This window comes from Oncorhynchus tshawytscha, linkage group LG11 (assembly GCF_018296145.1).
Source record: "Oncorhynchus tshawytscha isolate Ot180627B linkage group LG11, Otsh_v2.0, whole genome shotgun sequence".
NCBI lineage: Eukaryota > Metazoa > Chordata > Actinopteri > Salmoniformes > Salmonidae > Oncorhynchus > Oncorhynchus tshawytscha.
Window position 1 is genome coordinate 53,863,958 of NC_056439.1, and position 26,588 is coordinate 53,890,545.

At 47.1% G+C, this 26,588-nt stretch overlaps 1 protein-coding gene across 3 annotated transcripts in view; it reads right to left on the minus strand.

Annotated features, from left to right (window-relative positions):
* Positions 1-18,182, minus strand: part of paplna (papilin a, proteoglycan-like sulfated glycoprotein) — a 96,429-nt gene extending 78,247 nt beyond the window's left edge. Inside the window, exons 1-3 of one of the 3 annotated variants that reach the window (XM_042330361.1) lie at positions 17,836-18,182; positions 12,901-12,963; positions 6,864-6,967 (exon numbers count right to left, since the gene is read on the minus strand). In XM_042330361.1, the coding sequence (XP_042186295.1) occupies positions 6,864-6,967; positions 12,901-12,951 (155 nt within the window). In that variant the 5' untranslated portion in view covers positions 12,952-12,963; positions 17,836-18,182. The remainder of the gene's footprint in view (positions 1-6,863; positions 6,968-12,900; positions 12,964-17,835) is intronic. The other 2 variants (XM_042330359.1, XM_042330360.1) reach the window with 2 other exon arrangements.
* Positions 18,183-26,588: the final 8,406 nt, after the last annotated feature.

Here is a 26,588-nt window from a genome sequence, read left to right on the forward strand (position 1 = left end):
GAGTGGAGGCTGTTATAGCAGCAATGTTCCAACATCTAGTGGAAAGCCTTCCCAGAAGAGTGGAGGCTGTTATAGCAGCAATGTTCCAACGTCTAGTGGAAAGTCTTCCCAGAAGAGTGGAGGCTGTTATAGCAGCAATGTTCCAACATCTAGTGGAAAGCCTTCCCAGAAGAGTGGAGGCTGTTATAGCAGCAATGTTCCAACATCTAGTGGAAAGCCTTCCCAGAAGAGTGGAGGCTGTTATAGCAGCAATGTTCCAACATCTAGTGGAAAGCCTTCCCAGAAGAGTGGAGGCTGTTATAGCAGCAATGTTCCAACATCTAGTGGAAAGTCTTCCCAGAAGAGTGGAGGCTGTTATAGCAGCAATGTTCCAACATCTAGTGGGAAGCCTTCCCAGAAGAGTGGAGGCTGTTATAGCAGCAAAAGGGGGACCAACTCCATATTAATGCCCGTGAATTTGGAATGAGATGTTGGACGAGCAGGTGTCCACATACTTTTGGTCATGTAGTGTCTGTGTTGTGAAATTTCTATGTCTTTGTCGATAGACAATCATTTTGCTGTTCCAAAATAAATCATTCAAAATACAAGAACCTACATGTGAAATGAACCACGACATCAGTGAGCTGTGCTTCAGCACGTCTAGGTAGCTGTCTCTGTTTGTCTCAGCCCAGAACCCGCAGGCCCAGCCCTCAGACCAGAACCTGCAGGCCCAGCCCTCAGCCCAGAACCCGTAGGCCCAGCCCTCAGCCCAGAACCCGCAGGCCCAGCCCTCAGCCCAGAACCCGCAGGCCCAGCCCTCAGCCCAGAACCCGCAGGCCCAGCCCTCAGCCCAGAACCCGCAGGCCCAGCCCTCAGCCCAGAACCCGCAGGCCCAGCCCTCAGCCCAGAACCCGCAGGTCCAGCCCTCAGCCCAGAACCCACAGGCCCAGCCCTCAGCCCAGAACCCACAGGCCCAGCCCTCAGACCAGAACCCGCAGGTCCAGCCCTCAGCCCAGAACCCGCAGGCCCAGCCCTCAGCCCAGAACCCGCAGGCCCAGCCCTCAGCCCAGAACCCACAGGCCCAGCCCTCAGCCCAGAACCCGCAGGCCCAGTCCTCAGCCCAGAACCCGCAGGTCCAGCCCTCAGCCCAGAACCCGCAGGTCCAGCCCTCAGCCCAGAACCCGCAGGTCCAGCCCTCAGCCCAGAACCCGCAGGCCCAGCCCTCAGCCCAGAACCCGCAGGTCCAACCCAGAACCCGCAGGCCCAGCCCTCAGCCCAGAACCCGCAGGTCCAGCCCTCAGCCCAGAACCCGCAGGTCCAGCCCTCAGCCCAGAACCCGCAGGCCCAGCCCTCAGCCCAGAACCTGCAGGTCCAGCCCTCAGCCCAGAACCCGCAGGTCAAGCCCTGTAAAAGCACTTTCAGCTTTGAGGTTGTTCCTTTAACACAACACTCATTCCTGACCCATCCCTGCCATCACTCAGGTTACATTCCAAATGCCATCCTATTCCCTATGTAGTGCTCTACTTTTCACTAGGGCCCATAGATACAGTGTCAAAAGTAATACAGTATGTAGAGAATAGGGTTCTATTTGGGACTCAGTCTCAATCTGAATAGAGTTCTATTTGGGACTCAAAATCAATCTGAATAGGGTTCTATTTGGGACTCAGTCTCAATCTGAATAGGGTTCTATTTGGGACTCAGACTCAATCTGAATGGGGTTCTATTTGGGACTCAGACTCAATCTGAATAGGGTTCTATTTGGGACTCAGACTCAATCTGAATAGAGTTCCATTTGGGACTCAATCTCAATCTGAATAGGGTTCTATTTGGGACTCACCCTGAATCTGAATAGGGTTCCATTTGGGACTGAGACTCAATCTGAATAGAGTTCCATTTGGGACTCAGTCTCAATCTGAATAGGGTTCTATTTGGGACTCAGACTCAATCTGAATAGGGTTCTATTTGGGACTCAGACTCAATCTGAATAGGGTTCTATTTGGGACTCAGACTCAATCTGAATAGGGTTCTATTTGGGACTCACCTGAATCTGAATAGGGTTCTATTTGGGACTCAAATGGAGAGCTGCTGACTAACGAAGGCTTGCAATCCCATCATGAACAGTTAGTTTATCTCTGTCTTTTGGGCAGCACAGATCACAGCTGAAAAGAGTGATTAAGGATAAAGTCCCTCATTTACAACCAAGCACCTCGGGAAGGGTTTGTGTTGTCAATGACCCCAATGACCCCTTGAGGATGCAGCTCCTCATCCAATTGGTTGAAGTCTTTTTGGGGGGGGAAGCACATACTGTACTTCAGTTTCCCCTCTCTTCATACGGTACACTGAGATCACATTACAACGAGGTACAAGAAGGAACATGCAGGCTGGATTCCAGCTCTATGATTTATGGATACAACTCTGAGATAGATACAATGTACCAAGCTGGCAGGACAGGCTGGATATGACCTCTGTCTCTATCCCTCCTCTCTCTATCCCTCCTCTCTATCCCTCCTCTCTCTATCCCTCCTCTCTCTATCCCTCCTCTCTCTATCCCTCCTCTCTCTATCCTTCCTCTCTCTATCCTTCCTCTCTCTATCCCTCCTCTCTCTATCCCTCCTCTCTCTATCCCTCCTCTCTCTATCCCTCCTCTCTCTATCCCTCCTCTCTCTATCCCTCCTCTCTCTATCCTTCCTCTCTCTATCCCTCCTCTCTCTATCCCTCCTCTCTCTATCCCTCCTCTCTCTATCCCTCCTCTCTATCCCTCCTCTCTCTATCCCTCCTCTCTCTATCCCTCCTCTCTCTATCCCTCCTCTCTCTATCCCTCCTCTCTCTATCCCTCCTCTCTCTATCCCTCCTCTCTCTATCCTTCCTCTCTCTATCCCTTCTCTCTCTCCCTCCTCTCTCTATCCCTCCTCTCTCTATCCCTCCTCTCTATCCCTCCTCTCTCTATCCCTCCTCTCTCTATCCCTCCTCTCTCTATCCCTCCTCTCTCTATCCTTCCTCTCTCTATCCCTCCTCTCTCTATCCCTCCTCTCTCTATCCTTCCTCTCTCTATCCCTCCTCTCTCTATCCCTCCTCTCTCTATCCTTCCTCTCTCTATCCCTCCTCTCTATCCCTCCTCTCTCTATCCTCCTCTCTCTATCCCTCCTCTCTCTATCCCTCCTCTCTCTATCCCTCCTCTCTCTATCCCTCCTCTCTATATCCCTCCTCTCTATCCCTCCTCTCTCTATCCCTCCTCTCTCTATCCCTCCTCTCTCTATCCCTCCTCTCTATATCCCTCCTCTCTATCCCTCCTCTCTCTATCCCTCCTCTCTCTATCCCTCCTCTCTCTATCCCTCCTCTCTATATCCCTCCTCTCTATATCCCTCCTCTCTATCCCTCCTCTCTCTATCCCTCCTCTCTCTATCCCTCCTCTCTCTATCCCTCCTCTCTCTATCCCTCCTCTCTATATCCCTCCTCTCTATCCCTCCTCTCTCTATCCCTCCTCTCTCTATCCCTCCTCTCTCTATCCTTCCTCTCTCTATCCTCCTTTCTCTCCCTCCTCTCTATCCCTCCTCTCTCTATCCCTCCTCTCTATCCCTCCTCTCTCTATCCCTCCTCTCTCTATCCCTCCTCTCTCTATCCCTCCTCTCTCTATCCCTCCTCTCTCTATCCCTCCTCTCTCTATCCCTCCTCTCTCTATCCCTCCTCTCTCTATCCCTCCTCTCTATCCCTCCTCTCTCTATCCCTCCTCTCTCTATCCCTCCTCTCTCTATCCCTCCTCTCTCTATCCCTCCTCTCTATATCCCTCCTCTCTATCCCTCCTCTCTCTATCCCTCCTCTCTCTATCCCTCCTCTCTCTATCCCTCCTCTCTCTATCCCTCCTCTCTCTATCCCTCCTCTCTCTATCCTTCCTCTCTCTATCCCTCCTCTCTCTCTAACCAGCTTACTCACATAATCATATGGGTTATAGACCATCATAGTCATCGTCAATACTCCATCACAACAAGCCACAACCACATGAGAACACAAGACAACACCCAACTTAAAAGATAGAGATCCTATTCAAAGTTAAAGTGCCACTCCCTACAATCTTGCCTGGACACAGTACAATCATAACCACATCCATAACTCCTGGGTGTTCTATATAACCTGATATCATCATAACCACATCCATAACTCCTGGGTGTTGTATATAACCTGATATCATCATAACCACATCCATAACTCCTGGGTGTTCTATATAACCTGATATCATCATAACCACATCCATAACTCCTGGGTGTTGTACATAACCTGATATCATCATAACCACATCCATAACTCCTGGGTGTTCTATATAACCTGATATCATCATAACCACATCCATAACTCCTGGGTGTTGTACATAACCTGATATCATCATAACCACATCCATAACTCCTGGGTGTTCTATATAACCTGATATCATCATAACCACATCCATAACTCCTGGGTGTTGTACATAACCTGATATCATCATAACCACATCCATAACTCCTGGGTGTTGTATATAACCTGATATCATCATAACCACATCCATAACTCCTGGGTGTTCTATATAACCTGATATCATCATAACCACATCCATAACTCCTGGGTGTTGTATATAACCTGATATCATCTTAACCACATCCATAACTCCTGGGTGTTGTATATAACCTGATATCATCATAACCACATCCATAACTCCTGGGTGTTCTATATAACCTGATATCATCATAACCACATCCATAACTCCTGGGTGTTGTATATAACCTGATATCATCTTAACCACATCCATAACTCCTGGGTGTTGTATATAACCTGATATCACCATAACCACATCCATAACTCCTGGGTGTTCTATATAACCTGATATCATCATAACCACATCCATAACTCCAGGGTGTATTATAGAACCATATAGAACCAAGAAATTTGATCATATTACTCCAGTGCTAGCCTCCCTACACTGGCTTCCTGTCAAGGCAAGGGCTGATTTCAAGGTTTTACTGCTAACCTACAAAGCATTACATGGGCATGCTCCCACCTATCGCTCTGATTTTGTCCTGCCGTACATACCTACACATACGCTACGGTCACAAGACGCAGGCCTCCTAATTGTCCCTAGAATTTCTAAGCAAACAGCTGGAGGCAGGGCTTTCTCCTATAGAGCTCCATTTTTATGGAATGGTCTGCCTACCCATGTGAGAGACGGAGACTCGGTCTCAATCTTTAAGTCTTTACTGAAGACTCATCTCTTCCGTGGCTCATATAATTGAGTGTAGTCTGGCCCAGGAGTGTGAAGGTGAATGGAAAGGCACTGGAGCAACGAACCGCCCTTGCTGTCTCTGCCTGGCCGGTTCCCCTTTTTCCACGGGGATTCTCTGCCTCTAACCCTATTACAGGGGCTGAGTCACTGGCTTACTGGTGCTCTTTCATGCCGTCCCTAGGAGGGGTGCATCACTTGAGTGGGTTGAGTCACTGATGTGATCTTCCTGTCTGAATTGGCGCCCCCCCCTTGGGTTGTGCCGTGGTGGAGATCTTTGTGGGCTATACTCTGCCTTGTCTCAGGATGGTAAGTTGGTGGTTGAAGATATCCCTCTAGTGGTGTGGGGGCTGTGCTTTGGAAAAGTGGGTGGGGTTATATCCTTCCTGTTTGGCCCTGTCCGAGGGTATCATCGGATGAGGCCACAGTGTCTCCTGACCCCTCCTTTCTCAGCCTCCAGTATTTATGCCGCAGTAGTTTGTGTCGGGGGGCTAGGGTCAGTTTGTTATATCTGGAGTACTTCTCCTGTCTTATCCGGTGTCCTGTGTGAATTTAAGTATGCTCTCTCTAATTCTAGCTTTCTCTCTTTCTTTCTCTCTCTTGGAGGACCTGAGCCCTAGGACCATGCCTCAGGACTTCCTGGCATGATGATGACTCCTTGCTGTCCCCAGTCCACCTGGCCGTGCTGCTGCTCCAGTTTCAACTGTTCTGCCTGCGGCTATGGAATTCTGACCTGTTCACCGGACGTGCTACCTGTCCCAGACCTGCTGTTTACAACTCTCTAGAGACAGCAGGAGTGGTAGAGATCTTAATGACCGGCTATGAAAAGCCAACTGACATTTACTCCTGATGTGCTGACTTGCTGCACCCTCGACAACTACTGTGATGATGATTATATTTAACCTGATATCATCATAACCACATCCATAACTCCAGGGTGTTCTATATAACCTGATATCATCATAACCACATCCATAACTCCTGGGTGTTGTATATAACCTGATATCATCATAACCACATCCATAACTCCAGGGGGTTGTATATAACCTGATATCATCATAACCACATCCATAACTCCAGGGTGTTCTATATAACCTGATATCATCATAACCACATCCATAACTCCTGGGTGTTGTATATAACCTGATATCATCATAACCACATCCATAACTGCTGGGTGTTCTATATAACCTGATGTATTCATCATAACCACATCCGTAACTCAAGGGTGTTGTATATAACCTGATATCATCATAACCACATCCATAACTCCAGGGTGTTCTATATAACCTGATATCATCATAACCACATCCATAACTCCTGGGTGTTCTATATAACCTGATATCATCATAACCACATCCATAACTCCAGGGTGTTCTATATAACCTGATATCATCATAACCACATCCATAACTCCAGGGTGTTCTATATAACCTGATATCATCATAACCACATCCATAACTCCAGGGTGTTCTATATAACATTGACAATCTCACTATGTGACTTTCTGTCAAGCTAAACATTTTGGTCCTTGTAAAACACAGCTAAGCTCTGTTGGAAAGACTATAGTGAAAGAGTAGAGTCACGTCCAACAAAGAAAGAAAGAAAGAAAGAAAGAAAGAAAGAACCAATCTCTTACCTCTGGGTAACACATCTCCTGGTTCTCATGGTAACCCCACTGCCACAGCTCCTGCTACATTCTCCATAGGGACTCCATTCCTCCCAGTGGTCCCCACTAGGCAGCTGGACATTTAAAACAACACATAGTGGTCGGAGTCTCAAAAGGTACCCTATTCCCTATTATAGTTCACTACTTCAAAAGGTACCCTATTCCCTATTATAGTTCACTACTTCAAAAGGTACCCTATTCCCTATATAGTGCACTACTTTAAAAGGTACCCTATTCCCTATATAGTGCACTACTTTAAATGGTACCCTATTCCCTATGTAGTGCACTACTTTAAAAGGTACCCTATTCCATATATAGTTCACTACTTTAAATGGTACCCTATTCCCTATATAGTGCACTACTTTAAATGGTACCCTATTCCTTATATAGTGTACTACTTTTGACAAGAGGCCATAGGGCTCTATAGGACTAGGTTGCCATGTGCCGGACTCTGGTGTAGTGGTAAAAGCTTCTGACTCCAGATCCCATATACCCCCCTGTCACCTCTCTCACCACTGTCCTGTCATCTACCTCACCACTGTCCTGTCATCTACCTCACCACTATACTGTCATCCACCTCACCACTATCCTGTCACCACTATCCTGTCACCACTATCCTGTCACCACTATCCTGTCACCACTGTCCTGTCATCTACCTCACCACTATCTTGTCATCTACCTCACTACTATCCTGTCACCACTATCCTGTCACCACTGTCCTGTCACCACTATCCTGTCACCACTGTCCTGTCACCACTATCCTGTCACCACTATCCTGTCACCACTGTCCTGTCACCACTGTCCTGTCACCACTATCCTGTCATCTACCTCACCACTATCCTGTCACCACTATCCTGTCATCTACCTCACCACTGTCCTACCATCTACCTCACCACTATCCTGTCACCACTGTCCTGCCATCTACCTCACCACTATCCTGTCACCACTATCCTGTCACCACTATCCTGTCACCACTGTCCTGTCACCACTATCCTGCCACCACTATCCTGTCACCACTGTCCTGTCACCACTGTCCTGTCACCACTGTCCTGTCACCACTATCCTGTCATCTCCTCACCACTGTCCTGCCATCTACCTCACCACTATGCTGTCACCACTATCCTGTCACCACTATCCTGTCACCACTATCCTGTCACCACTGTCCTGTCACCACTGTCCTGTCACCACTATCCTGTCACCATTATCCTGTCACCTACCTCACCACTATCCTGTCACCACTGTCCTGTCACCACTGTCCTGTCACCACTATCCTGTCACCACTATCCTGCCACCACAGTCCTGTCACCACTGTCCTGCAACCACTATCCTGTCACCACTATCCTGCCACCACAGTCCTGTCACCACTGTCTGCCACCACTGTCCTGTCACCACTGTCCTGTCACCACTATCCTGTCACCACTATCCTGTCACCACTATCCTTTCACCACTGTCCTGCCACCACTGTCCTGTCACCACTATCCTGTCACCACTATCCTGTCACCACTATCCTGTCATCTACCTCACCACTGTCCTACCATCTACCTCACCACTATCCTGTCACCACTGTCCTGTCATCTACCTCACCACTATCCTGTCACCACTATCCTGTCACCACTATCCTGTCACCACTGTCCTGTCACCACTATCCTGCCACCACTATCCTGTCACCACTGTCCTGTCACCACTGTCCTGTCACAACTATCCTGTCATCTACCTCACCACTATCCTGTCACCACTATCCTGTCATCTACCTCACCACTATCCTGTCATCTACCTCACCACTATCCTGTCATCTACCTCACCACTATCCTGTCATCTACCTCACCACTATCCTGTCATCTACCTCACCACTATCCTGTCATCTATCTCACCACTATCCTGTCACCACTATCCTGTCACCACTATCCTGTCACCACTGTCCTGTCACCACTGTCCTGTCACCACTATCCTGTCATCTACCTCACCACTATCCTGTCACCACTATCCTGTCATCTACCTCACCACTATCCTGTCACCACTGTCCAGTCATCTACCTCACCACTATCCTGTCATCTACCTCACCACTATCCTGTCATCTATCTCACCACTATCCTGTCACCACTATCCTGTCATCTACCTCACCACTATCCTGTCATCTACCTCACCACTATCCTGTCACCACTGTCCTGCCATCTATCTCACCACTATCCTGTCACCATTGTCCTGCCATCTACCTCACCACTATGCTGTCATTTCTCGCCTGTCACCACTGTCCTGTCACCACTATCCTGTCACCACTGTCCTGTCACCACTGTCCTGTCACCACTGTCCTGTCACCACTGTCCTGTCACCACTGTCCTGTCACCACTATCCTGTCACCACTATCCTTTCACCACTGTCCTGCCACCACTGTCCTGTCACCACTGTCCTGTCACCACTGTCCTGTCACCACTGTCCTGTCACCACTATCCTGTCACCACTATCCTGTCATCTACCTCACCACTGTCCTACCATCTACCTCACCACTATCCTGTCACCACTGTCCTGCCATCTACCTCACCACTATCCTGTCACCACTATCCTGTCACCACTATCCTGTCACCACTATCCTGCCACCACGGTCCTGTCACCACGGTCCTGTCACCACTATCCTGTCACCACTGTCCTGTCACCACGGTCCTGTCACCACTGTCCTGTCACCACTATCCTGTCATCTCCCTCACCACTATCCTGTCATCTACCTCACCACTGTCCTGCCATCTACCTCACCACTATCCTGTCACCACTGTCTTGCCATCTACCTCACCACTATGCTGTCACCACTATCCTGTCACCACTGTCCTGTCACCACTATCCTGTCACCACTGTCCTGTCACCACTGTCCTGTCACCACTGTCCTGTCACCACTGTCCTGTCACCACTGTCCTGTCACCACTATCCTGCCATCTACCTCACCACTGTCCTGCCATCTACCTCACCACTATCCTGTCACCACTGTCCTGCCATCTACCTCACCACTATCCTGTCATCTACCTCACCACTGTCCTGCCATCTACCTCACCACTATCCTGTCACCACTGTCCTGCCATCTACCTCACCACTATGCTGTCACTACTGTCCTGTCACCACTGTCCTGTCACCACTGTCCTGTCACCACTGTCCTGTCACCACTATCCTGTCACCACTATCCTGTCACCACTGTCCTGCCACCACTGTCCTGTCACCACTATCCTGTCACCACTATCCTGTCACCACTGTCCTGTCACCACTGTCCTGGCACCACTGTCCTGTCACCACTGTCCTGCCACCACTGTCCTGTCACCATTATCCTGTCACCTACCTCACCACTATCCTGTCACCACTATCCTGCCACCACTGTCCTGCCACCACTGTCCTGTCACCACTATCCACCTCACCACTATCCTGTCACCACTATCCTGTCACCACTATCCTGTCACCACTATCCTGTCACCACTGTCCTGTCATCTACCTCACCACTATCTTGTCATCTACCTCACTACTATCCTGTCACCACTATCCTGTCACCACTGTCCTGTCACCACTATCCTGTCACCACTGTCCTGTCACCACTATCCTGTCACCACTGTCCTGTCACCACTGTCCTGTCACCACTGTCCTGTAACCACTATCCTGTCATCTACCTCACCACTATCCTGTCACCACTGTCCTGTCATCTACCTCACCACTATCCTGTCACCACTATCCTGTCATCTACCTCACCACTATCCTGTCACCACTGTCCTGTCATCTACCTCACCACTATCCTGTCATCTACCTCACCACTATCCTGTCATCTACCTCACCACTATCCTGTCATCTATCTCACCACTATCCTGTCACCACTATCCTGTCATCTACCTCACCACTGTCCTGCCATCTACCTCACCACTATCCTGTCACCATTGTCCTGCCATCTACCTCACCACTATGCTGTCACCACTCGCCTGTCACCACTGTCCTGCCACCACTGTCCTGTCACCATTATCCTGTCACCACTATCCTGTCACCACTGTCCTGTCACCACTGTCCTGTCACCACTATCCTGTCACCACTGTCCTGTCACCACTATCCTGTCACCACTATCCTGTCATCTACCTCACCACTGTCCTGCCATCTACCTCACCACTATGCTGTCACCACTATCCTGTCACCACTGTCCTGTCACCACTGTCCTGTCACCACTATCCTGTCACCACTGTCCTGTCACCACTGTCCTGCCACCACTGTCCTGCCACCACTGTCCTGTCACCACTGTCCTGTCACCACTGTCCTGTCACCACTATCCTGTCACCACTGTCCTGTCACCACTGTCCTGCCACCACTGTCCTGTCACCTATAATAATACATGTTTAGCAGACATCCTAAGTATTGTACAGCTAGTGTCTACAAGTTTACTGTGTGGTCTCTGTGGGGACCTATATAACACAGTACTGTAACACATACACTACATGGCCAAAAGGATGTGGACACCTGCTCGTCCAACATCTGGTTCCAAAATCATTGGTGTTAATCTGGAGTTGGTCCCCCTTTGCTGCTATAACAGCCTCCACTCTTCTAGGAAGGATTTCCACTAGATGTAGGAACATTGCTGCTATAACAGCCTCCACTCTTCTGGGAAGGCTTTCCACTAGATGTTGGAACATTGCTGCTATAACAGCCTCCACTCTTCTGGGAAGGCTTTCCACTAGATGTTGGAACATTGCTGCTATAACAGCCTCCACTCTTCTGGGAAGGCTTTCCACTAGATGTTGGAACATTGCTGCTATAACAGCCTCCACTCTTCTGGGAAGGCTTTCCACTAGATGTTGGAACATTGCTGCTATAACAGCCTCCACTCTTCTGGGAAGGCTTTCCACTAGATGTTGGAACATTGCTGCTATAACAGCCTCCACTCTTCTGGGAAGGCTTTCCACTAGATGTTGGAACATTCCTGCTATAACAGCCTCCACTCTTCTGGGAAGGCTTTCCACTAGATGTTGGAACATTGCTGCTATAACAGCCTCCACTCTTCTGGGAAGGCTTTCCACTAGATGTTGGAACATTGTTGTGGGGGGACTTGCTTCCATTCAGCCACATGTGCATTAGTGAGGTCAGGGACTGATGTTGGGCGATTAGGCCTGGCATGCAATCAGCGTTCCAATTCATCCCAAAGGTGTTCGATGGGGTTGAGGTCAAGGTTCTGTGCAAGCCAGTCCAGTTCTTCCACACCAATTTCTACAAACCATTGACCTCTCTTTCTGCAAGGGGACACTGTCATGCTGAACAGAAAAGGGCCCAGATAAGTCCGTAGGACTGCCAGATGGTGAAGTGTGATTCATCACTCCAGAGAATGCGTTTCAACTGCTCCTTGAGTCCAATAGCAGCGAGCTTTACACCACTCCAGCCAACGCTTGGCATTGCGCATGGTGATCTTAGGCTTGTGTGCAGCTGCTCAGCCATGGAAACCCATTTCATAAAGCTCCCGACCAACAGTTCTCGTGCTGATGTTGCTTCCAGAGGCAGTTTGGAACTCAGTAGTGAGTGTTGCAACCGAGGACAGACGTTTTCTAAGCGCTATACACTACAGCACTCGGCGTTCCCGTTCTGTGAGCTTGTGTGGTCTACCACTTCACGGCTGAGCCGTTGTTGCTCCTAGACATTTCCACTTCACAATAACAGCACTTACACTTGACCGGGGGCAGTCTGGTGAAGCAGGGGAGGCTGGTGAAGCAGGGGTGGCTGTCTTGATAGAAAGGTGACATCCTATGACAGTACCACGTTGAAAGTCACTGAGCTCTTCAGTATGGGGCCATTCTACAGCTACTGTTTGTCTATGGAGATTGCATGGTGGTGTGCTCGATTTGATACACCTGTCAGCAACGGTTGTCCACATACTTTTGATAATGTAGTGTAGGTTGGATGTGTTACCTGTGCCAGACTGCTTTTTCCCCCACGTAACAATTTGTCTTCACTGAATACAATAACAACGTAATGCAACACTATTCATATGGACATCATGTCTGCTTACCAGGAGAGCTGGCACCAAGAACAGCTGCACAGCAACCAGACACCACAGCATCTTCCTCTTTCACTGATGGGGACGACAAAACCAGTTAGTCTGATAAAGGCGATTATAATAACTATGTTTACTTACATTTACAAAATGTGAGAGCAATGATTCGTAAATGGTGGGAAGATGTTTTTGTAAAATGCCTTTATAAATGGTTTATTTACCGAACGTTATGATAAAAGTGTTAGCTTCTAGTAGTTCTACAATCATTATTATAAAGTGATTTTCAAATCCTATGTGTCTTGTGAGATGTTTAAGTTAATGGTGTTATTAAAAAAAATCACAAAACATAAATAATTATTATTCATTTGTCTACGTTTTTTCTACGTTTGTTTTTTTTCTCAACACTCTGAGAACGGAGGTGTTCTGTTCTGAGAACGGAGGTGTTCTGTTCTGAGAACGGAGGTGTTCTGTTCTGAGAACGGAGGTGTTCTGTTCTGAGAAGGGACGTGTTCTGTTCTGAACGGAGGTGTTCTGTTCTGAGAACGGAGGTGTTCTGTTCTGAGAACGGAGGTGTTCTGTTCTGAGAAGGGACGTGTTCTGTTCTGAACAGAGGTGTTCTGTTCTGAGAACGGAGGTGTTCTGTTCTGAGAAGGGAGGTGTTCTGTTCTGAGAAGGGAGGTGTTCTGTTCTGAACGGAGGTGTTCTGTTCTGAGAACGGAGGTGTTCTGTTCTCTGAACGGAGGTGTTCTGTTCTGAGAAGGGAGGTGTTCTGTTCTCTGAACGGAGGTGTTCTGTTCTGAGAAGGGAGGTGTTCTGTTCTGAGAAGGGAGAGTTCTGTTCTGAACGGAGGTGTTCTGTTCTGAGAAGGGAGGTGTTCTGTTCTGAGAAGGGAGGTGTTCTGTTCTGAGAAGGGAGGTGTTCTGTTCTGAGAACGGAGGTGTTCTGTTCTGAGAATGGAGGTGTTCTGTTCTGAGAACGGAGGTGTTCTGTTCTGAGAAGGGAGGTGTTCTGTTCTGAACAGAGGTGTTCTGTTCTGAGAAGGGAGGTGTTCTGTTCTGAGAACGGAGGGGTTCTGTTCTGAGAACGGAGGTGTTCTGTTCTGAACAGAGGTGTTCTGTTCTGAGAAGGGAGGTGTTCTGTTCTGAGAACGGAGGTGTTCTGTTCTGAGAACGGAGGTGTTCTGTTCTGAGAAGGGAGGTGTTCTGTTCTGAGAACGGAGGTGTTCTGTTCTGAGAACGGAGGTGTTCTGAGAACGGAGGTGTTCTGTTCTGAGAACGGAGGTGTTCTGTTCTGAGAAGGGAGGTGTTCTGTTCTGAGAACGGAGGTGTTCTGTTCTGAGAAGGGAGGTGTTCTGTTCTGAGAAGGGAGGTGTTCTGTTCTGAGAACGGAGGTGTTCTGTTCTGAAGGGAGGTGTTCTGTTCTGAGAACGGAGGTGTTCTGTTCTGAGAAGGGAGGTGTTCTGTTCTGAACAGAGGTGTTCTGTTCTGAGAAGGGAGGTGTTCTGTTCTGAGAACGGAGGTGTTCTGTTCTGAGAAGGGAGGTGTTCTGTTCTGAGAAGGGAGGTGTTCTGTTCTGAGAAGGGAGGTGTTCTGTTCTGAGAACGGAGGTGTTCTGTTCTGAACGGAGGTGTTCCGTTCTGAGAACGGAGGTGTTCTGTTCTGAGAACGGAGGTGTTCTGTTCTGAGAACGGAGGTGTTCTGTTCTGAGAAGGGAGGTGTTCTGTTCTGAGAACGGAGGTGTTCTGTTCTGAGAACGGAGGTGTTCTGTTCTGAGAACGGAGGTGTTCTGTTCTGAGAACGAAGGTGTTCTGTTCTGAACAGAGGTGTTCTGTTCTGAGAAGGGAGGTGTTCTGTTCTGAGAACGGAGGTGTTCTGTTCTGAGAAGGGAGGTGTTCTGTTCTGAGAAGGGAGATGTTCTGTTCTGAGAACGGAGGTGTTCTGTTCTGAGAAGGGAGGTGTTCTGTTCTGAGAACGGAGGTGTTCTGTTCTGAGAACGGAGGTGTTCTGTTCTGAACAGAGGTGTTCTGTTCTGAGAAGGGAGGTGTTCTGTTCTGAGAACGGAGGTGTTCTGTTCTGAGAACGGAGGTGTTCTGTTCTGAGAACGGAGGTGTTCTGTTCTGAGAACGGAGGTGTTCTGTTCTGAGAACGGAGGTGTTCTGTTCTGAGAACGAAGGTGTTCTGTTCTGAACAGAGGTGTTCTGTTCTGAGAAGGGAGGTGTTCTGTTCTGAGAACGGAGGTGTTCTGTTCTGAGAAGGGAGGTGTTCTGTTCTGAGAAGGGAGGTGTTCTGTTCTGAGAACGAAGGTGTTCTGTTCTGAACAGAGGTGTTCTGTTCTGAGAAGGGAGGTGTTCTGTTCTGAGAACGGAGGTGTTCTGTTCTGAGAAGGGAGGTGTTCTGTTCTGAGAATGGAGGTGTGCTGTTCTGAGAACGGAGGTGTTCTGTTCTGAGAACGGAGGTGTTCTGTTCTGAGAACGGAGGTGTTCTGTTCTGAACAGAGGTGTTCTGTTCTGAGAAGGGAGGTGTTCTGTTCTGAGAAGGGAGGTGTTCTGTTCTGAGAAGGGAGGTGTTCTGTTCTGAACAGAGGTGTTCTGTTCTGAGAAGGGAGGTGTTCTGTTCTGAGAAGGGAGGTGTTCTGTTCTGAGAAGGGAGGTGTTCTGTTCTGAGAAGGGAGGTGTTCTGTTCTGAGAAGGGAGGTGTTCTGTTCTGAGAAGGGAGGTGTTCTGTTCTGAGAACGGAGGTGTTCTGTTCTGAACGGAGGTGTTCTGTTCTGAGAACGGAGGTGTTCTGTTCTGAGAACGGAGGTGTTCTGTTCTGAGAAGGGAGGTGTTCTGTTCTGAGAAGGGAGGTGTTCTGTTCTGAGAACGGAGGTGTTCTGTTCTGAGAACGGAGGTGTTCTGTTCTGAGAAGGGAGGTGTTCTGTTCTGAGAAGGGAGGTGTTCTGTTCTGAGAACATAGGAGAATGTTTTACTATGGTTCCCTGAACGAGGGGGGGCAAGGCAGCCCAGCAGGCAGTGGACACTCTGGTCTGGACTGATCTGACTGTCCGTAATTGCACTCACTTGAAGGTTGTTAATGGAGTCAGTGGCTCTATGAGCCTATTGTCCTCAACTTATTACCGGAACTGTCAGAGTTAGGGGGTCAGGACAGAGCCCCAGTCACAGGATTCAACTCTCACTAACACCGTCAATAGACTGGTCAGCAAAAAAAACTCTTTGCACTCAAGAGTCCCATTCCTTGACCACATGTACAAACACACGTGTGCACACAAACACACATGCACGCACACCTACTGAATACACACACAAACACACATGCACACACACCTACTGAATACACAAACAAACACACGTGCACGCACACAAACACACATGCACACACACCTACTGAATACACAAACAAACACACGTGCACACACACCTACTGAATACACAAACAAACACATGTGCACGCACACAAACACACGTGCACACACACCTACTGAATACACAAACAAACACACGTGCACACACACAAACACACGTGCACGCACACAAACACACGTGCACGCACACAAACACACGTGCACGCACACAAACACACGTGCACACACACAAACACACGTGCACACACTGTATAATACACTGAGCACACATTGTGAAGGAATGGCCCATCAATAAAGTTATGCATATTTTAATAATAACTTATTTATTCAATGTTGTGCTAACAGAATAAAGCGTAACGTTAATGTGTGTTTGTGGGTATTCTCAACACGTAACTATTCATTTAATAGAAAATAGTAGAATAGAATAACAGGGAATCATTTGGAGTGAAATAAAGTGACTCCCATAGTCTCACAACCTCAAACCCTGTTAGGGGGAAAAAAAACAGCAATAAGTAAACTCGGTCTATCCTGAGTTGGCGGGGCGCCTTGACGGTAGACAGGGGTCATGGAAGGTGACAAAAGAGGATGTCCCTCAGTGATGGAAAAAGTACTCAATTATCATACCTGAGTAAAAGTAAAGCTGCCTTAATAGAAAATGACTCAAGTAAAAATGAAAGTCACCCAGTAAAATATTACTTGAGTAAAAAGTCAAAAAGTATTTGGTTTTACATGTACTTAAGTCTCAAAAATAAAAGCATAAATAATTTTAAATTCCTTATAATTAAGCGAACCAGATGCCAGGACTTTCTTGTTTTTATTGTATTTACAGAAAGTCAGTGGCTCCAACACTCAGACATTCATTTACAAATGAAGTATTTGTGTCCATTATTTTCTTTAAGGAATGTAGTGGAGTAAAAGTAAATAGTAAAGTACAGATACCCCCAAAAACTACTTAAGTAGTACTTTAAAGTATTTTTTACTGAAGTACTTTACACCACCTGTGTCACTAGCCTACAACTCCATATGACATCACAGGCTGATCAGGCAGGACCCACTGGGAACAGACATTTGCTTTTAGTTGTCAACTAATATCAATTCCAAGTTGATTTAAAAAAAATGTATTCACCATGTCATGAGATTTAGGTTAAAAGCTAAATGTCCTTATGTTGATGACTTTTTGCTAATCTAATCAGTTTTACACGTTGATTCAACGTAATCACATTGATCTTTTGTTAAAATTACGTGGGGGGAAAAGTTGATTTAATACGGTTTTTTTGCCCAGTAGAGATGCATTATATTCTCCAACCGGAGAGGGTACGCTCTGTTCTGCTCTGCAAAACATTAAGACTATGTTGAGGAAAAAAAAGTTAAATGACTTTGGCTGAACTGAATGTAGTATACGTTAATTAAAAGTAGAAATGAATAGTCTATTAGTAGCTGGTAGCCTACAAATCAGAAATATGTGAAAAGTAACTCCTGTAAACACTTAATATTGTGCGAAAGAATGTCGGCTTTCCAGAAATTTCCCACGAAACTATTCTTACTAAAGACAAAATGCCAGAAATCCTAATAAAAGTTGTCAGAACTTACCCTTTGTGCGTTTCTGCGTCCCTTCAACTATCCAAAATACCTGATGAATCCGAGCTGCGCGGTTTCACTGTGTTGTAGTACCTCCGCAGCTGCGGTTCTAATATTACCTGCTGGCTTCGTGTCTCTCTGCCGGGGAGGGTTTTAGTTATTAACCCCTGTGCCCAACTCCTGTTCTGATGAGGTTATCAAGCTGCAAGACCCTTTTCCTTTCTCTTTCCAGTTGAAATTGAAAAGAGGAGAAAGAGTCCAGTCGGTGTTAAAACCTCTGTGTGCGTCACTCGGGCTAACCCCATCGTGCCCGGGATCTGCGCGCTGGTGATTACAGTGTGCCAATGTACAGAACTCAACCGGGGAGAAATATTGTGAGGCTATAATTTCAGGTTGTAAAAATAACTGTTAATTAACGTTTGTAGATTTTAAGATCCTTCTTCTCAGAATGAATGTGCAGGACACACTTTTAATGAGTAATTCTCGTTTTTACAAACCAGTGGCCCTCTAATCTTGGTTACCTCAGAACACAATTTATTTCGCGAAAGTTTGTTATTTCCTGTTCATGAGAATCTGTCCACGAGAGATTAGTGGCTCACACCCGCTACTGTTATTATAGCATTACGGTATGGGCTATTTGAGTTGAGCGGTGTCAGATTATTATAGTGTAATAATGTGTTATGATGTTTAATAACAGCTTCGTTAATACCAGGGTTTAACAATTATATATATATATGAATAGGTTTATAATAGGGTGACCACACGTCTCAGATTGATGAGAGCTGGCGACGAATCAGTTGGACGGACCTTTTGATTTGACGTTTTTTCAAGGTAGCTCCTATGTGTACACAGGCTTGTACCTTCACCGTTTTTTTTTGGGGGGTGTTATGATGAAGACGTTAGATCTCCACAGTGGAGGTGTCATAATACCCATAAAACCTAGTGGTCAAACAAGGGGATTTGGTTCCAATTGTTTTTCCACCATTCATTTTTCCAATGGGGGATTTTTTTTAGAAACGCTTGAAAATAAGGACTGTGTTTAGTCTAGGCTTACCCTGTCGTGATGTTTTGATAACCTGTAAAATCTCCCTCGGACAAGGTGGCATTTATCACTATATTCGGGGCTCTATTTACTCTCATATTAAAAAATGCTAATTAACATGGTTGTGTATTGTTGTGACGTACTGATATATGACGTCACCACGCCAGTAAAGGCGTACTGATATGTGAATACGGGGCTTGTTACTTGGACAGTGATGGAGTAAAAACAAGTTGACGTTTACCTCCGAGTCTGGTTCATTTAATTCAGTATAATATCTTAACTTAGCACAAGTTGTACATATAAGATCGAACTATGTTGACGAGGATAACGTTTTGAAAACGATAGTTAATTAAATCTGAAAAGTTAGTTTCATCAAGATGGGAAAACAATGTGCCAACGTTTGACTGCTAACAGTGAGCCTGCTACGCTAGGTCCATGCTGGACCGGGTGGTTGATGACGCTGGACCGGGTGGTCCATGCTGGACCGGGTGGTTGATGACGCTGGACCGGGTGGTCCATGCTGGACCGGGTGGTTGATGACGCTGGACCGGGTGGTCCATGCTAGACCGGGTGGTCCATGCTAGACCGGGTGGTTGATGACGCTGGACCGGGTGGTTGATGCCGCAGGACCGGGTGGTTTATGACGCTGGACCGGGTGGTTGATTACCCTGGACCGGGTGGTTGATGACGCTGGACCGGGTGGTTGATGACGCTGGACCGGGTGGTTGATTATGCTGGACCGGGTGGTTGATGACGCTGGACCGGGTGGTTTATGACGCTGGACCGGGTGGTTTATGACGCTGGACCGGGTGGTTGATGACGCTGGACCGGGTGGTTTATGACGCTGGATCGGGTGGTTGATGACGCTGGCCCGGGTGGTTCATGATGCTGGACCGGGTGGTTGATGACGCTGGACCGGGTGGTTGATGACGCTGGACCGGGTGGTTTATGACGCTGGACCGGGTGGTTGATGACGCTGAACCGGGTGGTTGATGACGCTGGCCCGGGTGGTTGATGACACTGGACCGGGTGGTTGATGACACCGAACCGGGTGGTTGATGACGCTGGACCGGGTGGATGACGACGCTGGACCGGGTGGTTGGTGACACCGAACCGGGTGGTTGATGACGCTGGACCGGGTGGATGAATACCATTTGGTGACGTTGATGCGGTTGCATAACAACAGAGGAGAGCTTTGCTTCTACATCATGCTGGGACAGATGTGCAAGACATTTTGTTCGCCGACACCGGAGAACCAACGGATTACGGCCGGGCTGTGGCTGTGTTAAATGCATGCTTCGTGCCACAGGTGAACACAGACAGACTTTGTATCAACTGACACAGAAAACTGCTGAGACAGAAATGTGTTACTCGTCTTAGACAAGCAGCTAAAGACTGTGACATTGGAGATAAAAGCAATCAGATTAGATATGCCATACTGGAGATAAAGACAATCAGATTAGAGATGATATACTGGAGATAAGAACAATCAGATCAGAGATGCCAATCAGATTAGAGATGACATACTGGAGTTAAGAACAATCAGATTAGAGATGCCATACTGGAGATAAAGGCAATCAGATTAGAGCTGCCAATCAGATTAGAGCTGCCAATCAGATTAGAGATGACATACTGGAGATAAGAACAATCAGATTAGAGATGCCAATCAGATTAGAGATGACATACTGGAGATAAGAACGATCAGATTAGAGATGCCAATCAGATTAGAGATGACATACTGGAGATAAAGACAATCAGATTAGAGATGACATACTGGAGATAAGGACATTCAGATTAGAGATGCCATACTGGAGATAAGGACAATCAGATTAGAGATGCCATACTGGAGATAAGGACAATCAGATTAGAGATGCCATACTGGAGATAAAGACAATCAGATTAGAGATGCCATACTGGAGATAAGGACAATCAGATTAGAGATGCCATACTGGAGATAAAGACAATCAGATTAGAGATGCCATACTGGAGATAAGGACAATCAGATTAGAGGTACGATACTGGCGATAAAGACAATCAGATTAGAGATGACAAATCAGATTAGAGATGACAATCAGATTAGAAAAGACAAATCAGATTAGAGATGACAATCAGATTAGAGATGACAATAAGATTAGAGATGACAAATCAGATTAGAGATGCCAATCAGATTAGAGCTGCCAATCAGATTAGAGATGACATACTGGAGATAAGAACAATCAGATTAGAGATGCCAATCAGATTAGAGCTGCCAATCAGATTAGAGATGACATACTGGAGATAAGAACAATCAGATTAGAGATGCCAATCAGATTAGAGATGCCAATCAGATTAGAGATGACATACTGGAGATAAGAACGATCAGATTAGAGATGCCAATCAGATTAGAGATGACATACTGTAGATAAAGACATTCAGATTAGAGATGCCATACTGGAGATAAGGACAATCAGATTAGAGATGCCATACTGGAGATAAGGACAATCAGATTAGAGATGCCATACTGGAGATAAGGACAATCAGATTAGAGGTACGATACTGGCGATAAAGACAATCAGATTAGAGATGACAAATCAGATTAGAGATGACAAATCAGATTAGAGATGTCAAATCAGATTAGAGATGACAAATCAGATTAGAGATGACAATCAGATTAGAAAAGACAAATCAGATTAGAGATGACAATCAGATTAGAGATGACAATAAGATTAGAGATGACAAATCAGATTAGAGATGACAATCAGATTAGAAAAGACAAATCAGATTAGAGATGACAATCAGATTAGAGATGACAATAAGATTAGAGATGACAAATCAGATTAGAGACGACAAATCAGATTAGAGACGACAAATCAGATTAGAGAAGACAAATCAGATTAGAGATGACAATCAGATTAGAGATGACAATAAGATTAGAGATGACAAATCAGATTAGAGACGACAAATCAGATTAGAGACGACAAATCAGATTAGAGATGACAAATCAGATTAGAGATGACGAATCAGATTAGAGATGCTATACTGAGAAAGTGTAATAAGGAATACGTGCGCTGAAAACTATTGGAGGAGGCCCGTGGACTAACATTAGAGCTGTCCCTCGAGCTGTCCGCACAATGTGAAAGAACTGAAGCGCAAATGTCTGCTATGCATGCGAGTACAGATGCTAAATATAACAAGACATCGCGTTTTCAAAAAGGAAGGGAAATATCACTAAAAGGGAGACAGAATGCAGAAGGACACGACCAATCGGAGAAAGTGTGCTATCGTTGTGGACAGTTTGTATTTATTTTTATCTAACCAGGCAAGTCAGTTAAGAACAAATTCTGATTTTTCAATGACGGCCTAGGAACAGTGGGGTTAACTGCCATGTTCAGGGGCAGAACGACAGATTTGTACCATGTCAGCTCGGGGGTTTGAACTTGCAACCTTCCGGTTACGCCCTTAGGTGTGCTCCATTCCACCTGAGAGAAGCTGTGGGAAAAAAAGATAGAGGAACTACTAAACATGGACCAATGGAGAGAGTGGATGGTACCACACCATGGGTGAATCCTGTAGTGGATGGTACCACACCATGGGTGAATCCTGTAGTGGGTGGTGCCACATCATGGGTGAATCCTGTAGTGGATGGTGCCACACCATGGGTGAATCCTGTAGTGGATGGTGCCACACCATGGGTGAATCTGGTAGTGGATGGTACCACACCATGGGTGAATCCTGTAGTGGATGGTGCCACACCATGGGTGAATCCTGTAGTGGATGGTGCCACACCATGGGTGAATCCTGTAGTGGATGGTGCCACACCATGGGTGAATCTGGTAGTGGATGGTACCACACCATGGGTGAATCCGGTAGTGGATGGTACCACACCATGGGTGAATCCGGTAGTGGATGGTGCCAAACCATGGGTGAATCCGGTAGTGGATGGTGCCAAAACCGGACGGCGACATGAGATTGTGTCTGGACAAGCGAACACAGAAATCATACGCGGCAGATACCCACAGTAGATTCACTTTTGAAAGGAATTAATGGGTCTGTCATCAATTGGAAATAACACCAGAGTCAAGAGGCAGAACGACATTTGCAGTGCATAGTGGGATATAAAAGACTAATATTCAGAGTTTCATCGCAGAGTGAGCAGTATCAACACAAAATCAAAACAGCACCGGCAGGTATCGAGTGGGTGGAGAACATATCGGACGACATCATCGTCCACGCCCCAGTCAAGGAGACCCATGACCAGTGGCTATATGCTGTCCTCAACAGGCTGGACAGCTGTGGGCTGACTCTCAACTCAGAGAAATGTCCGTTCAACATGGACAAATTGGTGTTTATGGGCATGTTACTCTCAGAGAAGAGTTATTATTATTATGCTGGTCATCTATGAACATTTGAACATCTTGGCCATGTTCTGTTATAATCTCCACCCGGCACAGCCAGAAGAGGACTGGCCACCCCACATAGCCTGGTTCCTCTCTAGGTTTATAATCTCCACCCGGCACAGCCAGAAGAGGACTGGCCACCCCACATAGCCTGGTTCCTCTCTAGGTTTATAATCTCCACCTGGCACAGCCAGAAGAGGACTGGCCACCCCTCAGAGCCTGGTTCCTCTCTAGGTTTATAATCTCCACCCGGCACAGCCAGAAGAGGACTGGCCACCCCACATAGCCTGGTTCCTCTCTAGGTTTATAATCTCCACCCGGCACAGCCAGAAGAGGACTGGCCACCCCACATAGCCTGGTTCCTCTCTAGGTTTATAATCTCCACCTGGCACAGCCAGAAGAGGACTGGCCACCCCTCAGAGCCTGGTTCCTCTCTAGGTTTATGATCTCCATCCGGCACAGCCAGAAGAGGACTGGCCACCCCACATAGCCTGGTTCCTCTCTAGGTTTCTTCCTAGGTTTTGGCCTTTCTAGGGAGTTTTTCCTAGCCACCGTGCCTCTACACCTGCATTGCTTGCTGTTTGGGGTTTTAGGCTGGGTTTCTGTACAGCACTTTGAGATATCAGCTGATGTAAGAAGGGCTTTATAAATACATTTGATTTGATTTGATTTGAGAAGGGCATTGGGCCCACAGCTGAAAGAGAGGGAGCAGAGGTCGATGCCCACAGTACGTCATCCCAGTTCCAGAACTTCTGCCAGGAAAATGGGATATAACATGCAAAAAAACGACCGCAAAATATGGGTGCAGGCTAATGCCTCCCTCATGAAACGAATCCGGATTACAGGGGCTGGACGGGAATCAGAAGCTACGCAAGTCTACAGGCCCATTGATCACTGCACCGGGTGGGAGCCCAGCTGAGCTACTTTTCAAAAGGAAAAACAAGGAGGATATAGTTACACCACAGAGTGGCCTGGAGATACGGGGCTATGATGCTGAGCAGAAAGGGAAATCCAAGATCCATGCAGACAACTGTCGTTGAGCCAAACACTCTGACGTGGACGTCGGAGACCAAGTCCTCCTAAAGACAGGACAAAACAGACAAGTTCACAATAACCTTCAACGAGACACCACACACTGTGATCAATAACGACAACATTCAACGAGACACCACACACTGTGATCAATAACGACAACATTCAACGAGACACCACACACTGTGATCAATAACGACAACATTCAACGAGACACCACACACTGTGATCATAGTAAGGAGGGGAACAATGTGGTTGTTTAATCTCCAACCGGAGCCAGGTATTCCAGGAATAGAACATTCGTCAAGGGGTATACAACCGGAGCCAGGTATTCCAGGAATAGAACATTCATCAAGGGGTATACAACCGGAGCCAGGTATTCCAGGAATAGAACATTCATCAAGGGGTATACAACCGGAGCCAGGTATTCCAGGAATAGAACATTCATCAAGGGGTATACAACCGGAGCCAGGTATTCCAGGAATAGAACATTCATCAAGGGGTATACAACCGGAGCCAGGTATTCCAGGAATAGAACATTCATCTAGGGGTATACAACCGGAGCCAGGTATTCCAGGAATAGAACATTCATCAAGGGGTATACAACCGGAGCCAGGTATTCCAGGAATAGAAAGAAAAAATAAAATAGGTCCAGAATGTTTTGTTACAGTAAGAAAAATATGTTTATTTTGAAGTAAATCTGATAACTGAAAGTTAATTAGCAGAACAGAAATAATAAAACATAGAGCAGATATCAGTTATCAGTTATTATTATTATTGGTAACACAAAGGCTGCTATACAGGTAAAGAATGAGTGCTGTTGTCATGCCCCACCATTGTTCCTGTTCCCAAGAAAGCTAAGGTAACTGAGCTAAACGACTACCGCCCCCGTAGCACTCACTTCCGTCATCATGAAGTGCTTTGAGAGACTAGTCAAGGACCATATCACCTCCACCCTACCTGACACCCTAGACCCACTCCAAATTGCTTACCGCCCAAATAGGTCCACAGACGATGCAATCTCAACCACACTGCACACTGCCCTAACCCATCTAGACAAGAGGAATACCTATGTGAGAATGCTGTTCATCGACTACAGCTCGGCATTCAACACCATAGTACCCTCCAAGCTCGTCATCAAGCTTGAGACCCTGGGTCTCGACCCCGCCCTGTGCAACTGGGTACTGGACTTCCTGACGGGCCGCCCCCAGGTGGTGAGGGTAGGCAACAACATCTCCACCCCGCTGATCCTCAACACTGGGGCCCCACAAGGGTGCGTTCTGAGCCCTCTCCTGTACTCCCTGTTCACCCACGACTGCGTGGCCACGCACGCCTCCAACTCAATCATCAAGTTTGCGGACGACACAACAGTGGTAGGCTTGATTACCAACAACGACGAGACGGCCTACAGGGAGGAGGTGAAGGCCCTCGGAGTGTGGTGTCAGGAAAATAACCTCACACTCAACGTCAACAAAACTAAGGAGATGATTGTGGACTTCAGGAAACAGCAGAGGGAACACCCCCATCCACATCGATGGAACAGTAGTGGAGAGGGTAGCAAGTTTTAAGTTCCTCGGCATACACATCACAGACAAACTGAATTGGTCCACTCACACAGACAGCATCGTGAAGAAGGCGCAGCAGCGCCTCTTCAACCTCAGGAGGCTGAAGAAATTCGGCTTGTCACCAAAAGCACTCACAAACTTCTACAGATGCACAATCGAGAGCATCCTGGCGGGCTGTATCACCGCCTGGTACGGCAACTGCTCCGCCCACAACCGTAAGGCTCTCCAGAGGGTAGTGAGGTAGGCACAGCGCATCACCGGGGGCAAACTACCTGCCCTCCAGGACACCTACACCACCCGATGTTACAGGAAGGCCATAAAGATCATCAAGGACATCAACCACCCGAGCCACTGCCTGTTCACCCCGCTGTCATCCAGAAGGCGAGGTCAGTACAGGTGCATCAAAGCTGGGACCGAGAGACTGAAAAACAGCTTCTATCTCAAGGCCATCAGACTGTTAAACAGCCACCACTAACATTGAGTGGCTGCTGCCAACACACTGACACTGACACTGACTCAACTCCAGCCACTTTAATAATGGGAATTGATGGGAAATGATGTAAATATATCACTAGCCACTTTAAACAATGCTACCTTATATAGTGTTACTTACCCTACATTATTCATCTCATATGCATACATATATACTGTACTCTATATCATCGACTGCATCCTTATGTAATACATGTATCACTAGCCACTTTAACTATGCCACTTGGTTTACATACTCATCTCATATGTATATACTGT